Source organism: Coffea arabica, chromosome 2e (genome assembly GCF_036785885.1).
Source record: "Coffea arabica cultivar ET-39 chromosome 2e, Coffea Arabica ET-39 HiFi, whole genome shotgun sequence".
Lineage (NCBI taxonomy): Eukaryota > Viridiplantae > Streptophyta > Magnoliopsida > Gentianales > Rubiaceae > Coffea > Coffea arabica.
In genome coordinates, this window is record NC_092313.1 from 36416712 (window position 1) to 36439095 (window position 22384).

General features: G+C 39.0%; 1 protein-coding gene across 1 annotated transcript; it reads right to left on the bottom strand.

Annotated features, from left to right (window-relative positions):
- Positions 1–18989: 18989 nt before the first annotated feature.
- LOC113729026 (putative F-box protein At1g67623) lies at positions 18990–20072 on the bottom strand. Its single transcript, XM_027253354.2, has 3 exons — positions 19948–20072; positions 19687–19849; positions 18990–19202 (listed from the first exon to the last, which is right to left on the bottom strand). Exons 1-3 carry the CDS (start codon positions 20070–20072, stop codon positions 18990–18992), a joined length of 501 nt encoding a protein of 166 aa, XP_027109155.1.
- Between the last annotated feature and the right edge of the window lie 2312 nt (positions 20073–22384).

Genomic DNA, 22384 nt, shown 5'->3' on the forward strand with positions numbered 1-22384 from the left:
TAACTAGCACTAGAAAGAAAGTTTTTATGGAGTAGAACTAACTTAAGCACTTGATTTGGTGGATTTGGACTTGTTAGAAGCTTGAATGTTGAAGAGTTTTGTCTTCCTTGGAGCTTGAGAGAGCCGGCTATGGTGGAGAGAAAATGAGGGAATTTTAGTGAATTTTTTTGAAGATATTTACTAGTTGGGTCAAAAGTCAAAAATTTGTCAAAAGGTGAATAGTGTTTCTTAAGTCATAACCAATGAGAAAGTGACATGTGGCATCTCATTAAATGCCTTCCTATCTTTCTTTTCTCTCTCACATCAATCACTTCACACACACTACTTATCTCTTAACACCCGATAAATTTTTCACAGTATCCGAAACTTAACCGTATTGGCCGAATTTTCCCGAACTTTTCGCACTAGTGGGTCCCACGTCCAATATATATTCTTAATTTTCTAAAAACTCTCCAATACTAGAAAATTCATCTAAAAACTATAATTACTCATAAAATCCACTAAGAAAATATTTCTAAGCCAGAAAATGCAGAAAACATGCAATTAAGGGGAAAATAAACCCTAGGAAAATATTAGGGCAAAACGGGTTCTCACACTTCAACAGTTTTCTCAAAAGCTTATTTTGAAAGAAAGAACTTAAGATTTTTTGATGGTCATTGGTGCTATAAGGAGACTGTGGCTGAGTCTAGAAGGAAAAACTTTCATGAAACCCCTGTCACTCCTAGGACTCCTTGTGATCAGTCAGACTATGTCTCTCCTTTCACCATTCATCATAGAAAGTTTGCCAGCAAGTCTCTCTCTTCCAATTCTGAGGTCATCTCCCTGCTTGAAGACCTCAAACAGCATGTCATGCTTATTGAAGATGGTCTCATGATGACCATGACCCCTGCCCAACAATCTTCTTTCATTGAAAAAAGGAACCTTCTTGTGCCTCCAATACCTGAAAATAATGAAAATGCTCATCAGAAGGAGCCAAGACCTGAGCCCACAGGGCCAACTACTGGTACTAAGGCCACACCAGCTTCCAGCTCTCAACCCAAGGATAAAGGCAAGGCTCCAGCTACTGAGGAGGCATATGAAGAAGATGATGAAGAAACTGAGGAAGAAGTAGATCCTGAACAGTTTCGTCTGGCCAGGAGGAGGCCTGGATCATCTAAAATCACTATCTAGGCACTGCTAGGTCACTGCACTTTATTTTTAGGACTGTAGTTTATCTTTTGCACTGCAAAACTTTTCGTATGCTATGTACTAAGAGTTGTACTTCTGATCTGTACAACTGGATGTTTTCTAATGTTTATGGATGATATGACTGAGTGTTTCTGATGTTATCTGATGTGAATGGATGTGTTTGTTATGAATGAATGTTTCTGATGATTGTGCTGAGCATGAATGGATTTTGCTGATATTATCTGATTAAAAAATCTTTGTTGTCAAATTTTCTATTGCTAATGTTTCTGATGGCTCGTGCTGATGTTGTCTGATGTTGCTGGTATCAAAATTGATCAGACATGGCATACCTGCTTTTGTGATGACAAAAAGGGGGAGAAATTGATTAGCACTGATGATGTAAAGAAATTAGTTAGGGGGAGTCAATTTTAGGGAGAGTTGTGTTTCTTTTCGTATACTCATGCACTTCGTTAGGGGGAGTTGTAATCCCAGCTCATATTTCTACTTTTCTTTTGCTCTATCCAAGTGTTTTGTCATCATAAAAAAGAGGGAGATTATTTATCTCAATTCATATCTTTTGATGATTACAAAACAAACGGATGTTACTAATATTTTTTGTAGAGACTCTTTTCAGAAATGGCACTAAACAGGTCTGAGGACTTTGAGCAAAAAGAAGATAAAAAAGGTAAAAAATGCTGAGGAAGATGTCGAACGCACAAAAGGAGAGTATCGGACGTCCGACATCCATTGAGTAACTTCGGACGTATGAAGAACTCAGACTCGGACGTCCGAAGAAGAAAAGTCAGGGCCTCTACGATTACTGATCACGATCGGACGCCCAACACCTGAGCATCGGACGTCCGACAAGCGTTGCTGCACTTCGGACGCAACACATTGGACGCATCGGCCGTCCGAAGGAATTGAAGAGGAACCTCCATGTCTGCATCTTACCCTCGGACGCATGGTGTGAGGGGATCGGACGTCCTAAGTGGTTCAAGAAAATTTCTCGAACTCACTGACCTTGCTCGGACGCATAAAAACTGACGATCGGACGTCCGACAGCACCAACGGCTAGTTGACTTTTCAGATGCCTTCTGTCCGTTGACAGCATTAATTGAAGAATTTTTTGGTCTTCTATAAAAAGAACAAAGTCAACCACCTCAGGATAACTTTGCACATCAAGTCTACATCATATCGTGAGTGATTCAAGTGTTAGAATACTCTAAAGGAACATTTGTATTCTTAACTTGTGCAATTTTCTTGTAGCTTTTCAAGTGTGACACAGCTTCTTCAATAGTGTAGCATTGTGAGGGTTATCCGAGTGTTTGTAAAACTTCCCTGCTTGACCAAGTGAGGTTTGGGGCAAGAAAGAAGTGATCATTCCCTTGTACACAAGAAATTGGTTGCAAGATTGTTCAACTTGAAGTAGCTTGATTATATAAAGTGTTGTTCAAACTCAGTGGAGTTTGAAGCCTGGTTTGTTTCTCTATTTTCGTTTATAGCTTTACTATATAAACTGTTCTCCTTTTCATCTCACGAACACTTGTGCTTTCTTGTAAACTGATCCATTGAGTGGTCTTTGAGAAAAGAAGGGTAGGCTTGAAAAGAGTGACCTATATCTTAGCTGTTTTTAAAAAACCAAATTCACTCCCCCTCTTAGGTTGTCTTCGATCCTTACATATAACATAAGTCGAACTTATGAATTCAAACTTACAAAAGTCAAAAGTACAGTTGTCTTAACAAAAGGTTACAAGTTCAAGCAAAATAAAGCTAAGAAAGCTCTTGACCGTTAGTCCATCCCCGATCTGTTAAGGATAACAAAGGGAGTGGGGTGAGCTAAAATTCAGTGAGGTTCCAAGTAAATAAGTAAGCACATAGCCAAATAAGGGCATAAAATAACCAAGTAAATACCGTATAGTACAACAACAATTTAATCACAGTTCAATTCAAGGATATGAATGGCTTCCAAATGCCAAATCCCCTTGAGCTTGATCATATCGGGGTCAGTTGAGTCTCCGTCAATGTTTGTATTTAAAGAATATAAAGTCCGTAGAACACCACTTTCTCCAATCTCCGTCCACCAGTCAACCCCCTACCGGGCCCACACTCCATAAACAGTAGTTAGGTAATACTCGAGTATACCGGTTTCCAGTGTTTAGTAAACAGTTCCCAAGATTTATCGGTCTTCTCGACCAAGCCCTTACTGGCTCGATAGAATTGACTCACCTATGAGGTTGGGTACCCAAACAGTAGCAGTAGTTGATGGGGTATCACCCAAACAATTCAAGTACAGTCACATATAGAGAAATCATATCTCATAATAGCAGTATACAGAGCCTCAGTGGAAAGTGAGGGAGGTCGAGTGCGATAAAGTACACGCTCGTCTCTATTTTTATCAAAACAAAGTTTGGCTCAAACAATCGTAAATCAAGTATTCAGATATCTCACATAAGCAGGTAGCAGGTAGTGGAACACTCACCTATCAAGCAATGCAGTAGTCAAACGTCAAATATCTCAGTTACGACCACCTTCGTTTCCCAATCTTAGGGCAACAAGTGAAATCGTTAACAAATTGGATTCATTTATCACTCAATCGTAGGCTCATTAAGAGACCAAGTGAGTGGTTAAAGCCATACAATTCATCATGCAAATTTGGTCCAAAATGCAGTAAAAGTTCATGAGAAAACAAGTTTAGTAGGTGCGTGAAAGTTCGGCAAAATAAAAGTTTCATTCGAGCTGAAAAGGTTCTTCACGGGTAAAACAGTCGAGACCGCGCAGTTTTGGAAAAACGGTTATATCTCACTATAGGAAGGTCGGAATTAGGTACTGTTGATGGCGTTGGAAACTAGACTCGAAGGGCTTTCCAATGGTACCAAATTCATACTCTGGATAGTCTCCTATCAGTACCAGTAGCTCAGACAAGTCGGCTGATTTTTCAACTCTGGATCAGCCCTAACCTCAAGCAAAACTACATTAGTTCTTGGTGCTATCTTCATTTATTTTGGTTCAAATTCACGCAAATCAGTCCTCAAAAGTTCATATACAGGGAGTCACATCACCTAGGACCATTGGATTTCAAAATGTAACACATAAACATGATTAAGAATATCCATAGCAGTCTAGCCATCAAGAAAACCAAACCAGTCCACCATAGACCAAACCACCACTTTACTTGCTCAAATTTCATTCCAACTCATACATGAGTTTAACCAATGTCTAGTCATGTTTATTAGGCTTGATTAGGGTACAATGAAACCCCAAAGATCAAGAAGAAACCTTTCCTTCTCATACCGGTCAGCCAAGGAGATGAAAACAGTCCACATTTTCCTCTATTCATCCAACCTTCATCCTCTAATGATTTTCACTTAAACAACATATCAAGTGTTAAATCTAACTCAAAAGAGATTTAAAACATGTTAATACTTCATAAACAACCATGAACAAGGTTCAAACATTTCATCAAACACTTGGTAGGCATACTAACTAACTCAACTACTACTTGTTTAATTCAAGAGATTAATCCCAAATCTCAAGCAAAACAACTTGTAGTTTGCCATTAAAGCTTAAAGTACATGATAAAATACCATAAAACTATCATTTAAAGAATATTTACCTCTCTTGTAAGAAACTTGAACCACCAAATCAATCCACCAAAATGAAAGCTTCAAGCTTGAATCAAGCACTAGGGTTGGAGGAAAGTTTCTCACTAACTCAACATCTTTCTCTTTTGGTTTTTGCTCTTGATCAACTAGGGTTAGAAAACAAGAATATGGAGTTCTCCCTCTTCCTTGACAAGCCTCAAGGAGTTCGGCCACAAGGAGAAAAAAAAAAGGCTAAACTTAGTTTAAATTGTCTTCTAACCTTTGGTTAAACAAAATACTTGGCTAGGATTTTGCCACATAGCCCACTTCTTGTCCAAACCTTCTCTTAATTCTTTGACTAATGATGTTTCAATCCTTCCAAATGTACCAATACTTATTTAACACATCTAATCCCTCATATAAAGTCCCTACCACAAATAAAAGAACACTTGAAAAAATGCAAGTGGTAAATTATTTAAAACCAACTCAAGAAAATGTTTTATTTCAAGTAAAAGGAAATAAAATGTAATGCATGGGAAATGTTGTAACACATGTAGGATATAATGCAAAGGAATATAATAAGTGATTTAGATCCTAGGGTAAGGCAACTAATTTGAGGAAATTATGTTTTAAATTGAGGGTTCTCACACTCTCTCCCCCTTAAAGAATTTCGTCCTCGAAATTCTTACCTGGATCATTGAATAGTTTATGGTACTTGGCGCGAATGTCCTTTTCCACTTCCCAAGTAGCTTCCTCTACCTCATGATTCCTTCACAAAACTTTAACTAAGGGTATCTGTTTAGTTCTCAATTCCTTCACCTTTCGATCTAAGATCCGTACCGGCCTTTCTTCATAAGTTAGGGATTCATCAATGTCAATTTCTTCTGGCTTCAGTACATGAGTGGGATTTGGATGATACTTTTTCAACATGAACACGTGAAATACGTCATGAACCCAGGATAGACTTGTCGGTAACTCCAATCGATATGCTACATTTCCAACTCATTGGAGAATTTTGAATGGTCCCACGTATCGCAGTTGAAGCTTCTTTCTTTTTCCCGCCGTGAGACTTCGAAGTGGTGTAACCTTCAAGAATACCTTGTCCCCAACCTCAAACTCCAAGTCCTTTCGTTGATTATCAACATAACGTTTTTGTCGACTTTGAGCTGTCTGAAGCCTCTGACGTATCACTTTCATCTTCTCATACGTATCCTCGATCCATGGTACTGCAACTGGGTCTAAACCCCTTCTTTCCCCTACTTCATCCCAAAATATTGGTGATCGGCATTTTCTTCCATAGAGAGCTTCATATGGTGCCATTTGTATGGAAGAATGGTAGCTATTATTGTATGCCAATTCAACTAAAGCCATGTATTGTCCCCAACTTTCACCAAAATCCAAAATACAACTCCTCAGCATGTCTTCAAGTGTTTGAATAATTCTCTCCGACTGTCCATCAGTTTGGGGATGATAGGTAGTACTAAAGTTCAATTTGGTCCCCAAGGCTCCTTGTAATTGTTGCCAGAAATGGGACACAAACCGCAGGTCTCTATCAGAAACAATCCTTACGGGGATCCCTTGCAATCTCACTATCTCGTCCACGTACAGTTGGGCCAATTTCTTCAAAGAGTATCTCATATTTATAGGTAAGAAATGAACAGACTTGGACAACCTGTCTACTATTACCCAAACTGCGTCATGACCTTTTTGGGTATGGGGTAACCCTGATACGAAATCCATTGTTATATGTTCCCATTTCCACTCAGGGATTTCCAGAGGTTGTAGAAGACCTGAGGTCTTCTGATGTTCAGTTTTCACTTGTTGGCACACCAAATATTTTTGGACAAACTGAGCAATTTCCTTCTTCATTTTATCCCACCAATACAGCCTTCTCAAATCTTGGTACATTTTACTACTTCCAGGATGTACTGTATACTTGGATCGATGTGCCTCTTCCAAAATATCCCCTTTTATCACTTCATCTTGCGGTACCACTATCCGATCACGAAAATTCAAGATACCTTCGGAACTCACATTAAAGTCTTGTATCTCCCCTTTTTGCACTTTTTCTGTCCACTTTTGCACCATCTGGTCATTCTTTTGAGCCTCTTTAATTCGGTCCAACAAATCAGATCTTACCGTAATATTGCAGAAAATCACCCTCTGTCGGTCTAATCGCGGGTTCCATTAACTCACCTCTTCCAACAAATTCCATTCTTTTACCATTAATCCAGCTACTTGCACTTTTTGACTTAAAGCATCCGCTACAACATTGGCCTTGCTCGGGTGGTAGTTAATTGTACAGTTATAATCCAAAAGAAATTTCACCCACCGATGCTGTCTCAAGTTTAACTCCTTCTGAGAGCGTAGGTATTTCAATCACTTATGGTCGGTATACACCTCAAAAGTCACTCCATACAAGTAATGCCTCTACTTCTTTAGTGCAAAAACCATAGCGGCCAATTCTAAGTTGTGAGTGGGGTAATTTCGCTCGTGGGATTTTAACTTCTTAGAGGCATCCGTAATTACACTCCCATTTTGCATTAGAAAACATCCCAAACCTTCCATTGAGGCATCCGTATATACAATGAAACTATCTCTCCCATTTGGTAAATCTAAAACAGGTGCTGACGTTAACCATTTCTTTAACTCCCGAAAACTAGTTTCACACTTAGAATTCCAGACAAATTGACCATGCTTCTTGGTCAGGTCGGTTAAAGGACAGGCTAACTTGGAGAAATTTTTGATGAACCGACGATAATAACCAGCTAAACCTAGGAAACTACGGACCTCAGTTGGGGTTTCCGATCGTTTTCACTCAGATACAACCTCTACTTTTACTGGATCCACAGAAATGTCATCTTTAGATATTATGTGCCCCAGAAAAGAAATTTGCTCAAACCAAAACTCGCACTTGCTAAACTTGGCATATAACTGATGTTCTCTTAAAATCTGCAAAACTATTCTTAAATGCCGTTCGTGATCCTCTCGAGTCTTAAAATACACCAAAATATCATCGATAAACACTATGACAAATTGATCCAAGTAGGGTTTAAAGACTCGATGCATCAAATCCATAAATGCGGCAGGAGCATTTGTTAAACCAAAAAGCATCACGGCGAACTCAAAATGTCCATATCTAGAATTAAAAGCAGTCTTAGGTATATCCTCCTGCCTAATTCGGAGTTGATAATAGCCTTGCCTCAAGTCCAACTTAGAGAAAACCACTGCTCCTTGCAGTTGGTCAAACAATTCATCAATGTGTGGCAAAGGGTATTTATTTTTCACCGTAACATCATTTAAGCCACGATAGTCAATACACAGTCTCAAACTACCATCCTTCTTTTTATCAAATAACATAGGTGCTTCCCACGGTGACTCACTTTCTCGAATAAACCCTCGCTCTAACAGATCTTGTAACTGCAGTTTCAATTCCTTAATTTCGGCGGGGGCCATTCGGTATGGTGTTTTTGCAATAGGAGCAATTCCAGGCACCAAATCGATCTTAAATTCTATTTCCCTCTCTAGTGGTATCAATTTCAACTTGTCGGGGAAGACATCAGGAAATTCATTCACTACTAAAACATCCTCCAGTTTCATCTTATCTCCAAGTGTATTAATTAAGAAGGCTAAGTAACCCTGCGTCCCTTTACTCAATAACTTTCTAGCTCGAATTCTCGAAACAAGTGCAGACGAGGCTAACCTACCTCCACATCCAGTCTTAGAGTTGCCTCTCCAGGTATAGAGAATTCCACCACCTTAGTTTTACAGTTCAATTGGGCGTTATAGTGGGCCAACAAATCCATGCCTATAATCACGTCGTACCCCTTAAGATCTAAACTTATCAAGTCTCCCACCAACTTCCATTCTCCTACCCAAATCTCGCAATTTTTATAAATCATATTGGTAATTAAGTTTTGATCCCCAGTAGGTGTTTTTACTTCTAAGTCATAGGGCAATTTAATAGGATTCACATCAATACCATACATAAAGGCAGGATTCACAAAAGAATGGGTTGCCCCAGGGTCAATTAAAAGCTTAGCTAATCGGTGGAATACAGGGACCGTAGCTTCCACTACTTCTGATGATTCAGGAACTCGCTGATGGTCCAAAGTAAAAACCCTAGTAGGGGTTTTGGGTCTACTTCTACTAGAAGTGGGTTGCTTAGGGTTTGACTTCTCCGGCTATGCACCCTCGTTCCCTTCACGGTTCTTAACAGGACAAGTGGCGATCTGACGTTCGGAACTTCCGCAATGGAGACACTTCTTCAATTTTCGCCAGCACACGTTCGTGGTGTAGTTTGCCCTACCACAATATCCACAGCTTGCGCGAGGAGTGGGTATGGGAACTCCTTGGGAGAGGGTCCTATGTTGCCCTTGTCCTTTTCCACTTTGAGTCCCTCTAGATGGAGCTCCTCCTTTTTGTGTCCCAACAATTTAAACTCCACCCGCACCTCTTCCAAACTTAGGAGGTGGTACATTCTGATCATCTCGCCCAGGAGAACTACTAGATGCACCACGTTTCTTGGCTTGAAAGGTCCGAACTTGAAGTCGAGCCTGCTCCACTCGTTGAGCTTTGTCAAGAGCATCTTTAAAGGTATCGATTTGAGCAGCGGCTAGATCCTTTTGAATTCTACATTCAATCCTTGTATAAACCGCCTTATGCGCTTTTGTTCACTAACTACCAATTCCGGAGCAAACTTGGAGAGTCAGGTGAATTGGGTCTTATATTCCGCCACACTTGAAGTGCCTTGGCGCAGTTTGATAAACTCGTCCTCCTTTTTTCCTGGATTAAGGGCGGAAGGAACTTCTCATTAAATTTTCTAGTGAAGTTTAACCAAGTATGTGGGGTTTGCTCCCTTTCCCACTTGGCACTTACTACGTTCCACCAGAAACGGGCCGCACATTCTAACTAGAAAACGGCAAAAGTTACTTGCCTCTCTTCAGTGTAATGTAACGCAGCGAATATATCCTCCATTCGCTCCAACCAGTTCTCGGCAACTTCCGGATCGGGTCCCCCAAGAAATTTTGTAGGAGCGAACTTTTGGAAACGTTCCAGGGCCCTATCTTCACCAACCTCAAGGTCTCTTTGTTGGTTACCATGTACTTGACCTTGCTGGTCAACCAAACGGGCTAGTAAATCAGTCATACGATTGATAGCCGTAGCTACCTGGTCCCCTCCTTCAACTCTGGGTCCCTGGTTCTGATTTGCTACCGATCCCTGTTCCTCCTATTGGTCCTGAACCTGCCTGGATCCACGTCCACGGCCCCGACCACATTGTCGCCTAGTCTCCATTATTACTCACTGGCCTAGGGTCCACATATAATAACTAACAGGGTAAGCAAATATGGGTATACAATAGATGCTTATTCATATTTAAAAGTTAAATAAGAAATGGAATCGAAGTTACGATAAGCGAGGGAAAATGCAAAGCAGTTAAAAACCAATGCCGAAATAAAGTCAAAGTCAAAATCAAGGTGAAATTCAAAGTCAAAGTCAAAGATCAAAGCATTATACATTAAAAAGCTCATAGTAGTCATTTACAAGATAACAAGACCAAAAGTATCAACTACGAGCCTCAAAAGTACAGATATAGTTGTACAGTCATATCAAGCAAAAACTTAGTGCAAGTGGTCAAAAGAAAGCTGTACAACCACCGAGTCACCACATCCCCTAACCTTTCTATGTACAAAGGTCAAAATTATCCACTATCCTACCCTAATAGTGAAGGCCTAGTCCGTGGCTGGACTAGCTGACCCCCCAACCTTGGCGGGTTCAGCTCCCGTACCATCTCCAATGTGAGAAGTCTCATCGCTCGCTTCTCCTAGTAGATCATCACAAACATTCAGAATGGACTCCGCTCTATTCCTTACTTTCATGGCCCTCTTGACCATGCACTCCTGAGCTTCTCCAAACTGCGTGCAAAGGTCATCCATCCTTTCTTGGCCCTCGACCACATCATACTCGAGCTCCTTAATCCGCTCGGCTTGTATCTTATTAGTTTCCTTCAGTTGATTCACTTCGCCTTCAAGCCTAGCATTGTTCTTTGCTAACTCCTTCCTTTCCTCTACCACAGCCAAAACGACTGTATTAGGATACGCATAGGTATGGCGGCACTCGCAACGTTGAAAATGATTGGCTGGACTCCAACGTACAGTGGCCCCTCTTGGCCGGATCTGATACTTAATCATCGGGAGTACTCCACGGGACGTCTCGCCAACCGATCTATCGCTAGGGCCACTAGATTCATCCATCTTACACAAAAGTGTAGATAAACTTAAGTACTCTTAAAGGGAATAATCAATATAATTCTCAAGTCGAAAATTTCTAAATCGCCCAGGCCAATTCAAACCTAGGCTCCGATACCACCTGTGACAGCCCTACCTTTCCCTAGGACGAATCCTAGGGTATCAGCGGACTGCCTGCCCAGCTCTCGCAGGGACTCGGTCGATCAAAGAACTAGCAATTCAAGATAACTAGTGAAATAACTTCAATTTGAAGCGTACAAACCCTAATGGCACATAAACGTCAAGCCAACTTCCAAACATAAAATGGCAAGCTAAAGGTCACACTTACCACTCCATACTATAATTACATAACATAAGTCGAACTTATGAATTCAAACTTACAAAAGTCAAAAGTACAGTCGTCTTAACAAAAGGTTATAAGTTCAAGCAAAATAAAGCTAAGAAAGCTCTTGACCGTTAGTCCATTCCCGATCTGTTAAGGATAACAAAGGGAGTGGGGTTAGCTAAAACTCAGTGAGATTCCAAGTAAAAAAGTAAGCATATAGCCAAATAAGGGCATAAAATAACCAAATAAATACCGTATAGTACAACAACAATTTAATCACAGTTCAATTCAAGGATATGGGTAGCTTCCAAAAGCCAAATCCCCTTGAGCTTGATCATACCAAGGTCCGTTGACTCTCCATCAACGTTTGTATTTAAAGAATATAAAGTCCGTAGAACACCACTTTCTCCAATCTCCGTCCACTAGTCAAACCCCTACCGGGCCCGCACTCCATAAACAGTAGTTAGGTAAAACTCGAGTATACCGGTTTCCAGTGTTCAGTAAACAGTTCCCAAGGTTTATTGCCCTTCTCGATCAAGCCCTTACTGGCTCTATAGAACCGACTCACCAATGAGGTTGGGTACCCAAACAATAGCAGTAGTTGATGGGGGTATCACCCAAACAACTCAAGTACAGTCACATATAGAGAAATCACATCTCATAATGTAGTATATAGAGCCTCAGTGGAAAGTGAGGGAGGTCGAGTGCGATAAAGTACACGCTCGCCTCCATTTTTACCAAAACAAGGTTTGGCTCAAACAGTCGTAAATCAAGTATTCAGATATCTCACATAAGCAGGTAGCAGGTAGTGGAACACTCACCTATCAAGCAATGCAGTAGTCAAACGTCAAATATCTCAGTTACGACCACCTTCGTTTCCCAATCTTAGAGCAACAAGTGAAATCGTTAACAAATTGGATTCATTTCTCACTCAATCGTAGGCTCATTAAGAGACCAAGTGAGTGGTTAAAGCCATACAATTCATCATGCAAATTTGGTCCAAAATGCAGTAAAAGTTTATGAGAAAACAAGTTTAGTAGGTGCGTGAAAGTTCGGCAAAATAAAAGTTTCATTCGAGCTGAAAAGGTTCTTCACGGGTAAAACAGTCGAGACCGCGCAGTTTTGGAAAAACGGTTATATCTCACTGTAGGAAGGTCGGAATTAGGTACTGTTGATGGCGTTGGAAACTAGATTCGAAGGGCTTTTCAACGGTACCAAATTCATACTCTAGATAGTCTGCTATCAGTACCAGTAGCTCAGACAAATCGGCTGATTTTCCAACTCTGGATCAGCCCTAACCTCAAGCAAAACTACATTAGTTCTTGGTGCTATCTTCATTTATTTTGGTTCAAATTCACCCAAATCAGTCCTCAAGAGTTCATATACAGGGAGTCACATCACCTAGAACCATTGGATTTCAAAATGTAACACATAAACATGATTAAGAATATCCATAGCAGTCTAGCCATCAAGAAAACCAAACCAGTCCACCACTTTACTTGCTCAAATTTCATTCCAACTCATACATGAGTTTAACCAATGTCTAGCCATGTTTATTAGGGTTGATTAAGGTACAATGAAACCACAAAGATCAAGAAGAAACCCCTCCTTCTCATACCGGTCAGCCATGGAGATGAAAATAGTCCACAATTTCCTCTATTCATCTAACCTTAATCCTCTAATGATTTTCACTTAAACAACATATCAAGTGTTAAATCTAACTCAAAAGAGGTTTAAAAAATGTTAATAATTCATAAACAACCATGAGCAAGGTTCAAACATTTCACCAAACACTTGGTAGGCATACTAACTAACTCAACTACTACTTGTTTAATTCAAGAGATTAACCCCAAATCTCAAGCAAAACAACTTGTAGTTTGCCATTAAAGCTTAAAGTACATGATAAAACACCATAAAACTATCATTTAAAGAATATTTACCTCTCTTGTAAGAAACTTGAACCACCAAATCAATCCACCAAAATGAAAGCTTCAAGCTTGAATCAAGCACTAGGGTTGGAGGAAAGTTTCTCACTAACTCAAGATCTTTCTCTTTTGGTTTTTGCTCTTGATCAACTAGGGTTAGAAAACAAGAATATGGAGTTCTCTCTCTTCCTTGACAAGCCTCAAGGAGTTCGGCCACAAGGAGAAAAAAAAAGGCTAAACTTAGTTTAAATTGTCTTCTAACCTTTGGTCAAACAAAATACTTAGCTATGGTTTTGCCACATAGCCCACTTCTTGTCCAAACCTTCTCTTAATTCTTTGACTAATGATGTTTCAATCCTTCCAAATGTACCAATACTTATTTAACACCTTTAATCCCTCATATAAAGTCCCTACCACAAATAAAAGAACACTTGGAAAAATGCAAGTGGTGAATTATTTAAAACCAACTCAAGAAAATGTTTTACTTCAAGTAAAAGGAAATGAAATGTAATGCATGAAAAATATTGTAACACATGTAGAATATAATGTAAGAGCATATAATAAGTGATTTAGATCTTAGGGTAAGGCAAGTAATTTGAGGAAATTGTGTTTTAAAGTGAGGGTTCTCACAAAAGCTCAGCAACTTATAAACTGAGAGGCAAGCTACAGACATCAGCGCGGCGTCGGCAAAAGGTGGCTGTTATATAGTGTCCATGCTTGCCCACGTTACACTATATGGCATATACCCCAAATTCCTTATCCCCAGCGGTGTAATTGATAACTATGATGTGCACGCACGTGTCAGTGTGACAGATGGCGTACATTATGCTAACATGTTCATAATGTGTAGGGTAAGTTTTGTGGAGTGAGTCCACTCTCAAATCAGAAGCATCATCGCTTAACCAAATATTCAACGTTGGAGTAAGTGATTTTGTGTTATATATGTATAAGTGTTTGTGGACTGAATGCTTCACAATAACCCCTGTCTTACGTGTTCTTGTCCCTAACGCTGTCTTATGCCGCACCAATCGTAGGACAACAATGGAGTGGATTGCGGATACTTACCACTTCACACGTTTGCCCAGGTCGTTGACTTCATCTTCCACAATCGGCATATGCAAAGGTATTATTGTTGCTTTCACGTACCATTATTTTCATACGTACACATGCTCACGCGTTCCTATTGTAACATGCAGTGAAACGCTGCTCCTGATGTTGGGTCAGATTGCATGTCGAGACCATCTAATGAGTCTGTCTCCCGGAATTTGGATAAGTTCTGAGGTATCATGCTAATTAGTACCTCCTAACTTTAAATGCGGTCCAAGTAATATGTGTGGCAATTATAACAAAACTGAATTACATCCCTCATGCTGTGCTGCAAGTCATCAACTGTTATGCTGCTTGGCTAACTTGTCGATTTCGGCGACTCAACCCATTTGCCACGGCAGCAACATGGTTTCTCCCTGTAGTTGTCTAGGTACGCATAAGCCATTTTTTGGGCTGTGTTTACAAAAGGTAGGTTATACGGACGCCAGTTATTGAACATATGTATGAACATGTTTTAGCTGTACTTAAACACGAAGTTGAAGGTCCTCTTGAACTTCCTGCTTACCCAAATATTCATTGCCCAACACATTTATTTGCAGAGTTAATTGTGCATCTTATGTTGTGCACATGCTATTTGACATTCCACCTAGTCAGCGTTCAAGTGTGTGTAATAAGCATGTGTCACCATCTCGTCTACTTTGAAGCATACATGAACAGCATATCTATTAAGTTTACGTAAGGCATGTCCACCCACCCAAATATTGTTTCTGCTTCGTCTCATTAACTGACATTTTCTTTCGCGAATAGCACCTGGTATTGTCAACCAATGTGGCTGCCAAGACATTGTATATGGACTACCTAACAGAGGCATCGTTTGGCGGACCTGTGTATGCCTGCAGCAAGGTATGGCATACAAGTGGCATAGGCATTTGTTCTGTCTGTTGGATGGTTTTGAAGTTACAGCAGACTTGATACTTTCACATACGATTGTCTGTATGGTGTAATCATAACATGTTTTGTTTCTTGCATTCGTGGCTTGCAGATTTGTGTCCCAATGAACCATCGATGTGAGCACCAGTTCCTCTGCATCGTAGACATGACCGACGACAGAGTACTTATATACGATAGTTTGCCTGATGAAGAACAAAATGCTGGCCGTGAGGCAATTACATGATTAGTTGTCAGTTTGTCAGCACTCATCCACTCACCCACCTCAACATAGTATTGTTTGACATTAAGATGTACCTCCTCACTTTCAAGCCATCTGATACGAGTCTAGTTTAGTCAGAAATCATAAGTCCTGCCTTTGCCCTTTCTCCAACCCACCCCAACTAATGTAATATGTACATATGTTTACTTATAAGCCAGCACATAAGATCGTAATTCTTTTTTCTTGCTTTCACTCCATGTAGCTGCGCAGAATTCACGAGGCTCTGTTGTTCAATTTTGGACCACGGTACAAGCAGAACATGTGGCAGTTTCCCATTGAAAGGGCATCGTGGTGTCCTCGCCAAACCAACACGTTACGACTCTAACCTTACACTTTATACGGTTTCTCAGTCCAACCTCCCTAACCCATTGCTTACTTTGTTTTAGGTTTGACTGCGGACTATACATCATGAAGTTCATGGAGCACATAAATGAGTTTCGTCCGGGATTGAATCTTAAGGTTTGACATAACAATAACTGCGCCTTATACAAATGTCTCATCTGCTGCCTTTCAAAACATTAATGCTCTATTTATGTCACCACAGTTAATGTCAAGTCAAGAGTGCTTCAAGATAGCCGTTAACATGTTCCTCTTCGAATATAACGTAGCAATGAGGGCGGTCGTGCTGAAAGGTGTGCCGGGGTTCGATCATCTTCTTCATGTTGCACTTCCCGAGCCACCAATATGAATGGAGAGATTTTGATTAATCTGGCACTGTATGTAGGAGGAACAGTAATTTAATGCAACTTATATGTTAATGGCAGTGGGTGAACAATATTTTGGGAGGCAATGTCTTCAAGTGGCTGTTGTGCGAGTGCTGAGAGCGCAAAACAACGGAAGAAGCAATGCACCTATGTAAGCGGTAGGCTTTTTTGTGTTGGCCATAACATTAGTGATTATGGACAACTTACCAAAACAATTATATAATTATAATTCAAATTATACTGTTATTTAACTGTAATTTTATTTTTAATTGTATTATTGTTATCTGTGAATTTGTTTTAACTGTTATCTGTTGGTATCCTACATTTATGAAAGGTAAATGGGTGGATTATACATTTAACGTCAATTAAATATGTAAAAGTAAATCACTCATAAAGAGCGGGTGGTTTGTTCATATGTTGGAGGAGTGCCATAAAGAGCAGGTGTGTTATGGTAAATTGGGCAATTCATGCAGCAAAACTGTAAATTGGTAGCATTTGTATGATGAATAAATGAAAAATGGATATAATAGTGGATGTTGCTGCGGTATGTTTATTAGTCCAAGAAGAGGTGTGGAAAGGTGGGGGAACAGGAGGAGTAAGTGATTGAGACCACAAACGAGTAAGGAAAGTATGTTGGACGGCCACAAATGGGTACTCTGTCACTATAATATAAGAAAGTCATAAAGAGCAGATCTTTTATTCATCAACAGGTTAATATTCTGTTTTGGTATACATAATTTTATCATTTACGGCACCTTGGGTCGTACGTCGTTGTAATGTAGACTAACCATAAAGAGCTGATTTTTTGTTCAACAACGGGTTAATTGTCACTCTATCCGATAACTAAATTAAAATTTAGTTATCTATTGAGTACTTTGTTGTCATACTGGAGGAAAGCCACAAAGAGCTGGCCTTGTATTGGAATTTCTCTTTTCCTTTCACTTTTTCCGGTGTTTAAATCTTTGCTTAAGGAACAGGGGTGCTCTGTTGTTACAGTGTAGGAAAGTCATAAAAAACCGGTCTTTTATTCAACAATGGGTTCAATTTTAATTAGCGTGTACTTAAAACATCATTTACGGCAGCTTGGGTACTACGTCGTTGTAGTTGACAAAAGCCATAACAAGCAGGTTCTTTACTCAACAACGGGTTAATTTTCACTCACTCCGATAACTTAATTTTGCTTTAACGAAAATGGGTACTTTGTTATTATACCGGAGGAAAGCCCCAAAGAGCTTGCCTTTTATTGGAATTTCCCTTTTTCTTTCACTTTTTTCAGTGTTTAAATTTTTACTTAAGGAACAGGGGTGCTCTGTGCATGCAATGTACGAAATCCATAAAGAGACGGTCTTTTATTCAACAGTGGGTTTAATTTTAATGAGCGTGTACTTAAAACATCATTTACGGCCCCTTGGGTACTACGTCCTTGTAATTGAGAAATGCCATAAACAGTTGGTTTTTTGTGGCATTTCTAGGTTAACTTTCATCCTATCCGACAACTAAATAATCAATTAAGGAAACTGGGTATTCTGCTGTTATAATGGAGGAATTGTTACGTCGGACCCTACCTTTTATTCAGCCACCGTGCTATTTTTCCAACTGTATGTGATTTGGTTTGTGTGAACACTGTAACATACTGAGATGCCGATCGCCAAACATGGTAATTTCAATCTGTACGCAGCCTTAGCACTTACAAAATTTTTGGTTTTCAAGGGTGTATTGTTTTCGTTTTCGATACAGCTGTTTGGACCGAAACATAAAAATGGTATCAGACATACTCTGTTATGACGTAACCAAACAAAAACTCGTTGGGCGGCAGTAGAACGGGTGGGGAATTTTTCCACACCCGGAAGGAAAGGCCCCCCCATAAAGAGGTGGTTTTTTATTCAACAACGGGTTCATTTTCACTCTATCCGATAACTGAATTTCTATATAACGAAAATGGGTACGCTGTTGTTATAATGGAGGAAAGCCACAAAGAGTCGGGTAGCTAATTATGGTCACTGGATATGCTAATTAGTTGTTAGCTTGCTCAAATGTTCCTTTCCATACATAAATTTTTTTACAATTAATCTAACACCATTACTTATGTATTTAATATACTTCTAACTTCACTACAGTAACCATTCATGTTGATCACTGCCTACGATTTTCCTCTTTAGCTTGTAAATATCATCTTTTGTTCTTCAATTTCATACACTTTTAACTATTTTGGTGTTCTGTTGATTTTGCATCTGTATGAAGTACTAACGTTAAGTACGTTTATGTATATATGTAGATTGCTAAATATAGACCGTAACGAGCCTTGCAGACTACCGTGCAATGTCCTCCGAAGGCATAAAAAACCAATCCAATATGATACTCCTCACCTTTTGTTGCATCACCGGATTTTTAGAAATTCGTGAAACTAACTTCATGAATCATTCCATCAACTCCACAACAACCTTGATCAAGGGGCAAAAGTAGCAAATTACATTTTCATTCATTTATATCAAAAGAGTGAAACGTAGTTGTTCATTCAGTTCCTAAACATAGTATAATGCAATTGGTTACAAATTTGTGCGTAAAAACGATTTGCAAACATTGAAACTTAGACATGAAATTGAGGTAAGGCATCACAAATTGGGGTAATTTTTTCATTACAAGCGCAGCCTTCACATGTACTCTCCTCTTCGTCAATTTCATCCATAAGCCAACCTCTTTTTCTGTTATGTTGCATGGCACAACAAATGGGCCTTTGGCTTAGAACCAAAGAAATTTTTACCCAAATCATCTTCAGAATCCTTCACAAATTGTCATGGCAATGTTTCACTCTCCGTTTCTGAATTCTTGATTTCTTCATGGCGCTAAGCAGAGTCATACCTTTCCGCTTTAATTCGTCCCCACCAAAGACGAAAATTATTCCCAAGGCATAGGCAGCTTCGTCATGGCCTGATCTCGCAGCTTCTTCTAGGCATTCCAATGCTGATTCTGGATTGTTACCTCTAAAATAATCAACCTAAACAGTTCAAGGTTGAAAGTACAATGTTACCTAAAACTGCTTAAAATATTTACAAGACAATGAAAATAGGTTAACTGCATGCAGAACATCATTAGCACATAAGGTTAAAAACAAAATCATCAGGACACAAGCTGATTTCCCAAAGTTACCAATGAAGACATAGGATTATGGATTTTTACGAACAAAAGGGCACTGATAGTGTTCGTGTATGATTAAAAGATTAATGTATTTGACATCAGCAGATGTTTTATTTTTTTCCTTTGGTAAGACAATACTATACTTCAGCTATGAATAAATAATTTCGTATCTTTTAAGGCAATCAATCCATGATCTCTTTTGTTTCTTGCTTCTAACGTTCCAAAGAAACCCAAGTTGTCCTAATGTTGAGCTGGAATTATAATGTCAAAGACTAAACTGTTCATTCCTAGCTTGAATTCAAAAGGCAGAATATTCAAAATTAACAAAAAAACATATTGCTTACCACCCTTTTTCGATACAAGGCTTCTGGATTTTTACTTCGTCTGCACTTGTCCAAGAACATGGAAACTTTATGATTTTTACGCCATGGACTGATTTCAAACTTGTCGAGGGACACACGCTGGTAAATATAGTTTTCTTCAGAAACTTCGCAAAACACCTTACAACTACAACATAACAATCATGATCCATCAAACTTAAAAGAAAATCACGTGTAAAACAAAATAAAGTTGCTCATGGTCGTATCATTAATAGCTGCTTGTACCATAGTTTTGCCCGAAAAAGATCAGTGGATGAAGAAACTGCGACACGTGCAAGAACCTCGGATACCAGCTCTTTGGGAAGGGAGGAGATGGAGGTTATTGTCTGCAAATTACCCGCGTTGGCCATGTCCGGTTGCTTCCTTTTCTTCGCTACACGCAATCCCGGATAGCCCCAACAATGAAGTCAAATTTTTGCAACCACCATTTGATAATCAAAATAAATAATGCTTCATCCGGTACAACAACCTAAATTTCGCTTGTTTGTGGATAACACTCTGGTTTGTGGGCTTGCATGGCTTCAAGTTTCAAAACATGCTCCAAGTTACGTAATGTCATATCCGAAAAGTAAGCTTCATAAGTTTTGCAATTAATTTCCAAAACGGATGAGGATTAACACTGTGACATAGCATGTGAAATTTTTCTGTTTTTTGTATGTGGGTTAATTAAGGAATCTTCTACAAACAAAACAAACCAAAAAGGAATATGATGAGGCAGCGGAGTGGGAAAGTTACCACTGCATTACTGCAACTACAGTGCATATTTTGACAAATACGTTATTTCTTCTTTCGATGATAGAAAGTCCTCAGACATAATTTTGGGGAACGTCGCAGCATAGCAATAAAGCAACAATAATGGTAAAATGGTGATTTGTACTGAAGACGAAATAGCAAACGCACGTGAAAAAACATTCATCCCAAACATGCAAACAACACAACAATCTAACTCTGAATTGGGTACAATTTTGAAGAAACGAAACCATACAACGATATCAAATACGACAACAGTATTGAAGTGTAGTTATCTGTAAAACGTGCAGAAACAAGCAAAGTTGGTGCCAATATGATAGCTAACCAGGATGAGCACGTACCTGCAATCAATCGTCAAAGGAATTCCAAATGCAGCAGAATCACTTTGGTAGACTAGGCCCGCCCGATCCAGGTCAAGTAGAAAGTCACGTCTCCTTGCGATTTGCCTGCCTGACTCCTCAACTATTGGCACGGCCGTCCTAATTGGAACCCAAAAGGCATATACCCCCTCACAACACAGGAAAACTTATTATGACGGCGTAATGACACTTTACGCCCTCGAATTGGTACATAACATGTAGTATTTTGAGAATGGGGGAATGGAAAATCAACAACATTCTGATTAAAAAATTATGGTACTGCACATGTTCAAGGGAAAAGCGTGTAGAACATCTTATTAAACAGAGTTTCAACTTTTTGGTGTCTTACTTTTAAAAGTGTAATTTTACATCCCTTAGAAATTAACATTGGTCAATGTTGGTCCCTATCTACTTTTTCCACCAACTTCCGCTGAAATGTACCACATGTCTTGTACATGATCGTTTTCCTGGTTTAAAATTATCAAATTCATTACACATAATCTGATCCGTTGTTCCTCACATTGCACCAAGGTGAGGGATTTTGTTCGTCCCCCAGATTTTACAAAATTTATTTTTCCCTCACTCACAATACGTTGTTGCTAGGTTTACCCGATATTATACATAGACCTTTAATACAAATGTTATTCATGGTAAAAAAAGCATGAAACGAGAGCAGAACACCGCGGGAAAGTAAATTTAAAAAAAAAAAACAAACAGCAGGGAAGGCTTAACACCTTCGCATTTAAACTTCAAACGACTGGAACGAAATTTAGCCAACTCTGGGTCCGCATGGGGTCCAATTGTACAGGCATTCATTAGTCTAAGCAACCGTTTGGTAAAACGGTTTCGAATGGGGAGCAGTTGCATTGTATAACTAATATTTTTAGAAGTATGTATTTATTTTATAACATTTGTATATGTACATTGGACTAAAATATTTCATTTACTAAGTTACACACAATTAATGATATTATTATTAATTATACAGAATTATATAATGTATATTAATGTACGTAATGTAATTGATATTATGAATTATACTAACAATTAATAATGTTTATCGGTACAAATTACAATTTAGTTTTAATCAATTTAGAAATACATTTTATACAAATATGTTTAATGAGTGCAAATTTCATATATCCCAGTTCCAAAGAGCCAACGAACAAGATAGCAACTATAGTAACGATAAAAATTCATCACACTGAACCAAACAACATTACTGTCATCATTGAATCCATTCCAAATTCAAGATGAATGTTATGATTCAGAGTAAAATTGGCATAAATAGCTACTATTTGTTGATGTAATGCATCAAACCCATTGGGAGCTGGTATGTTATGGCCAATATCTTTTTTTTTTCTTCACATTTAAAGTTTGTTAAATTTAGAATCTACCAGTTTCGTTTTCATACCAAACCATTAATGTGATACTTTTTCAGTTTTAGTTACGAAAATTATTGTGTTTAACAGAAATTAGATGTTTCACAGTAACATGCCCTTACAGGGCCGAAAATGTCTTCATGTAACGAAACCCCGAAGTCATAAAGAGTT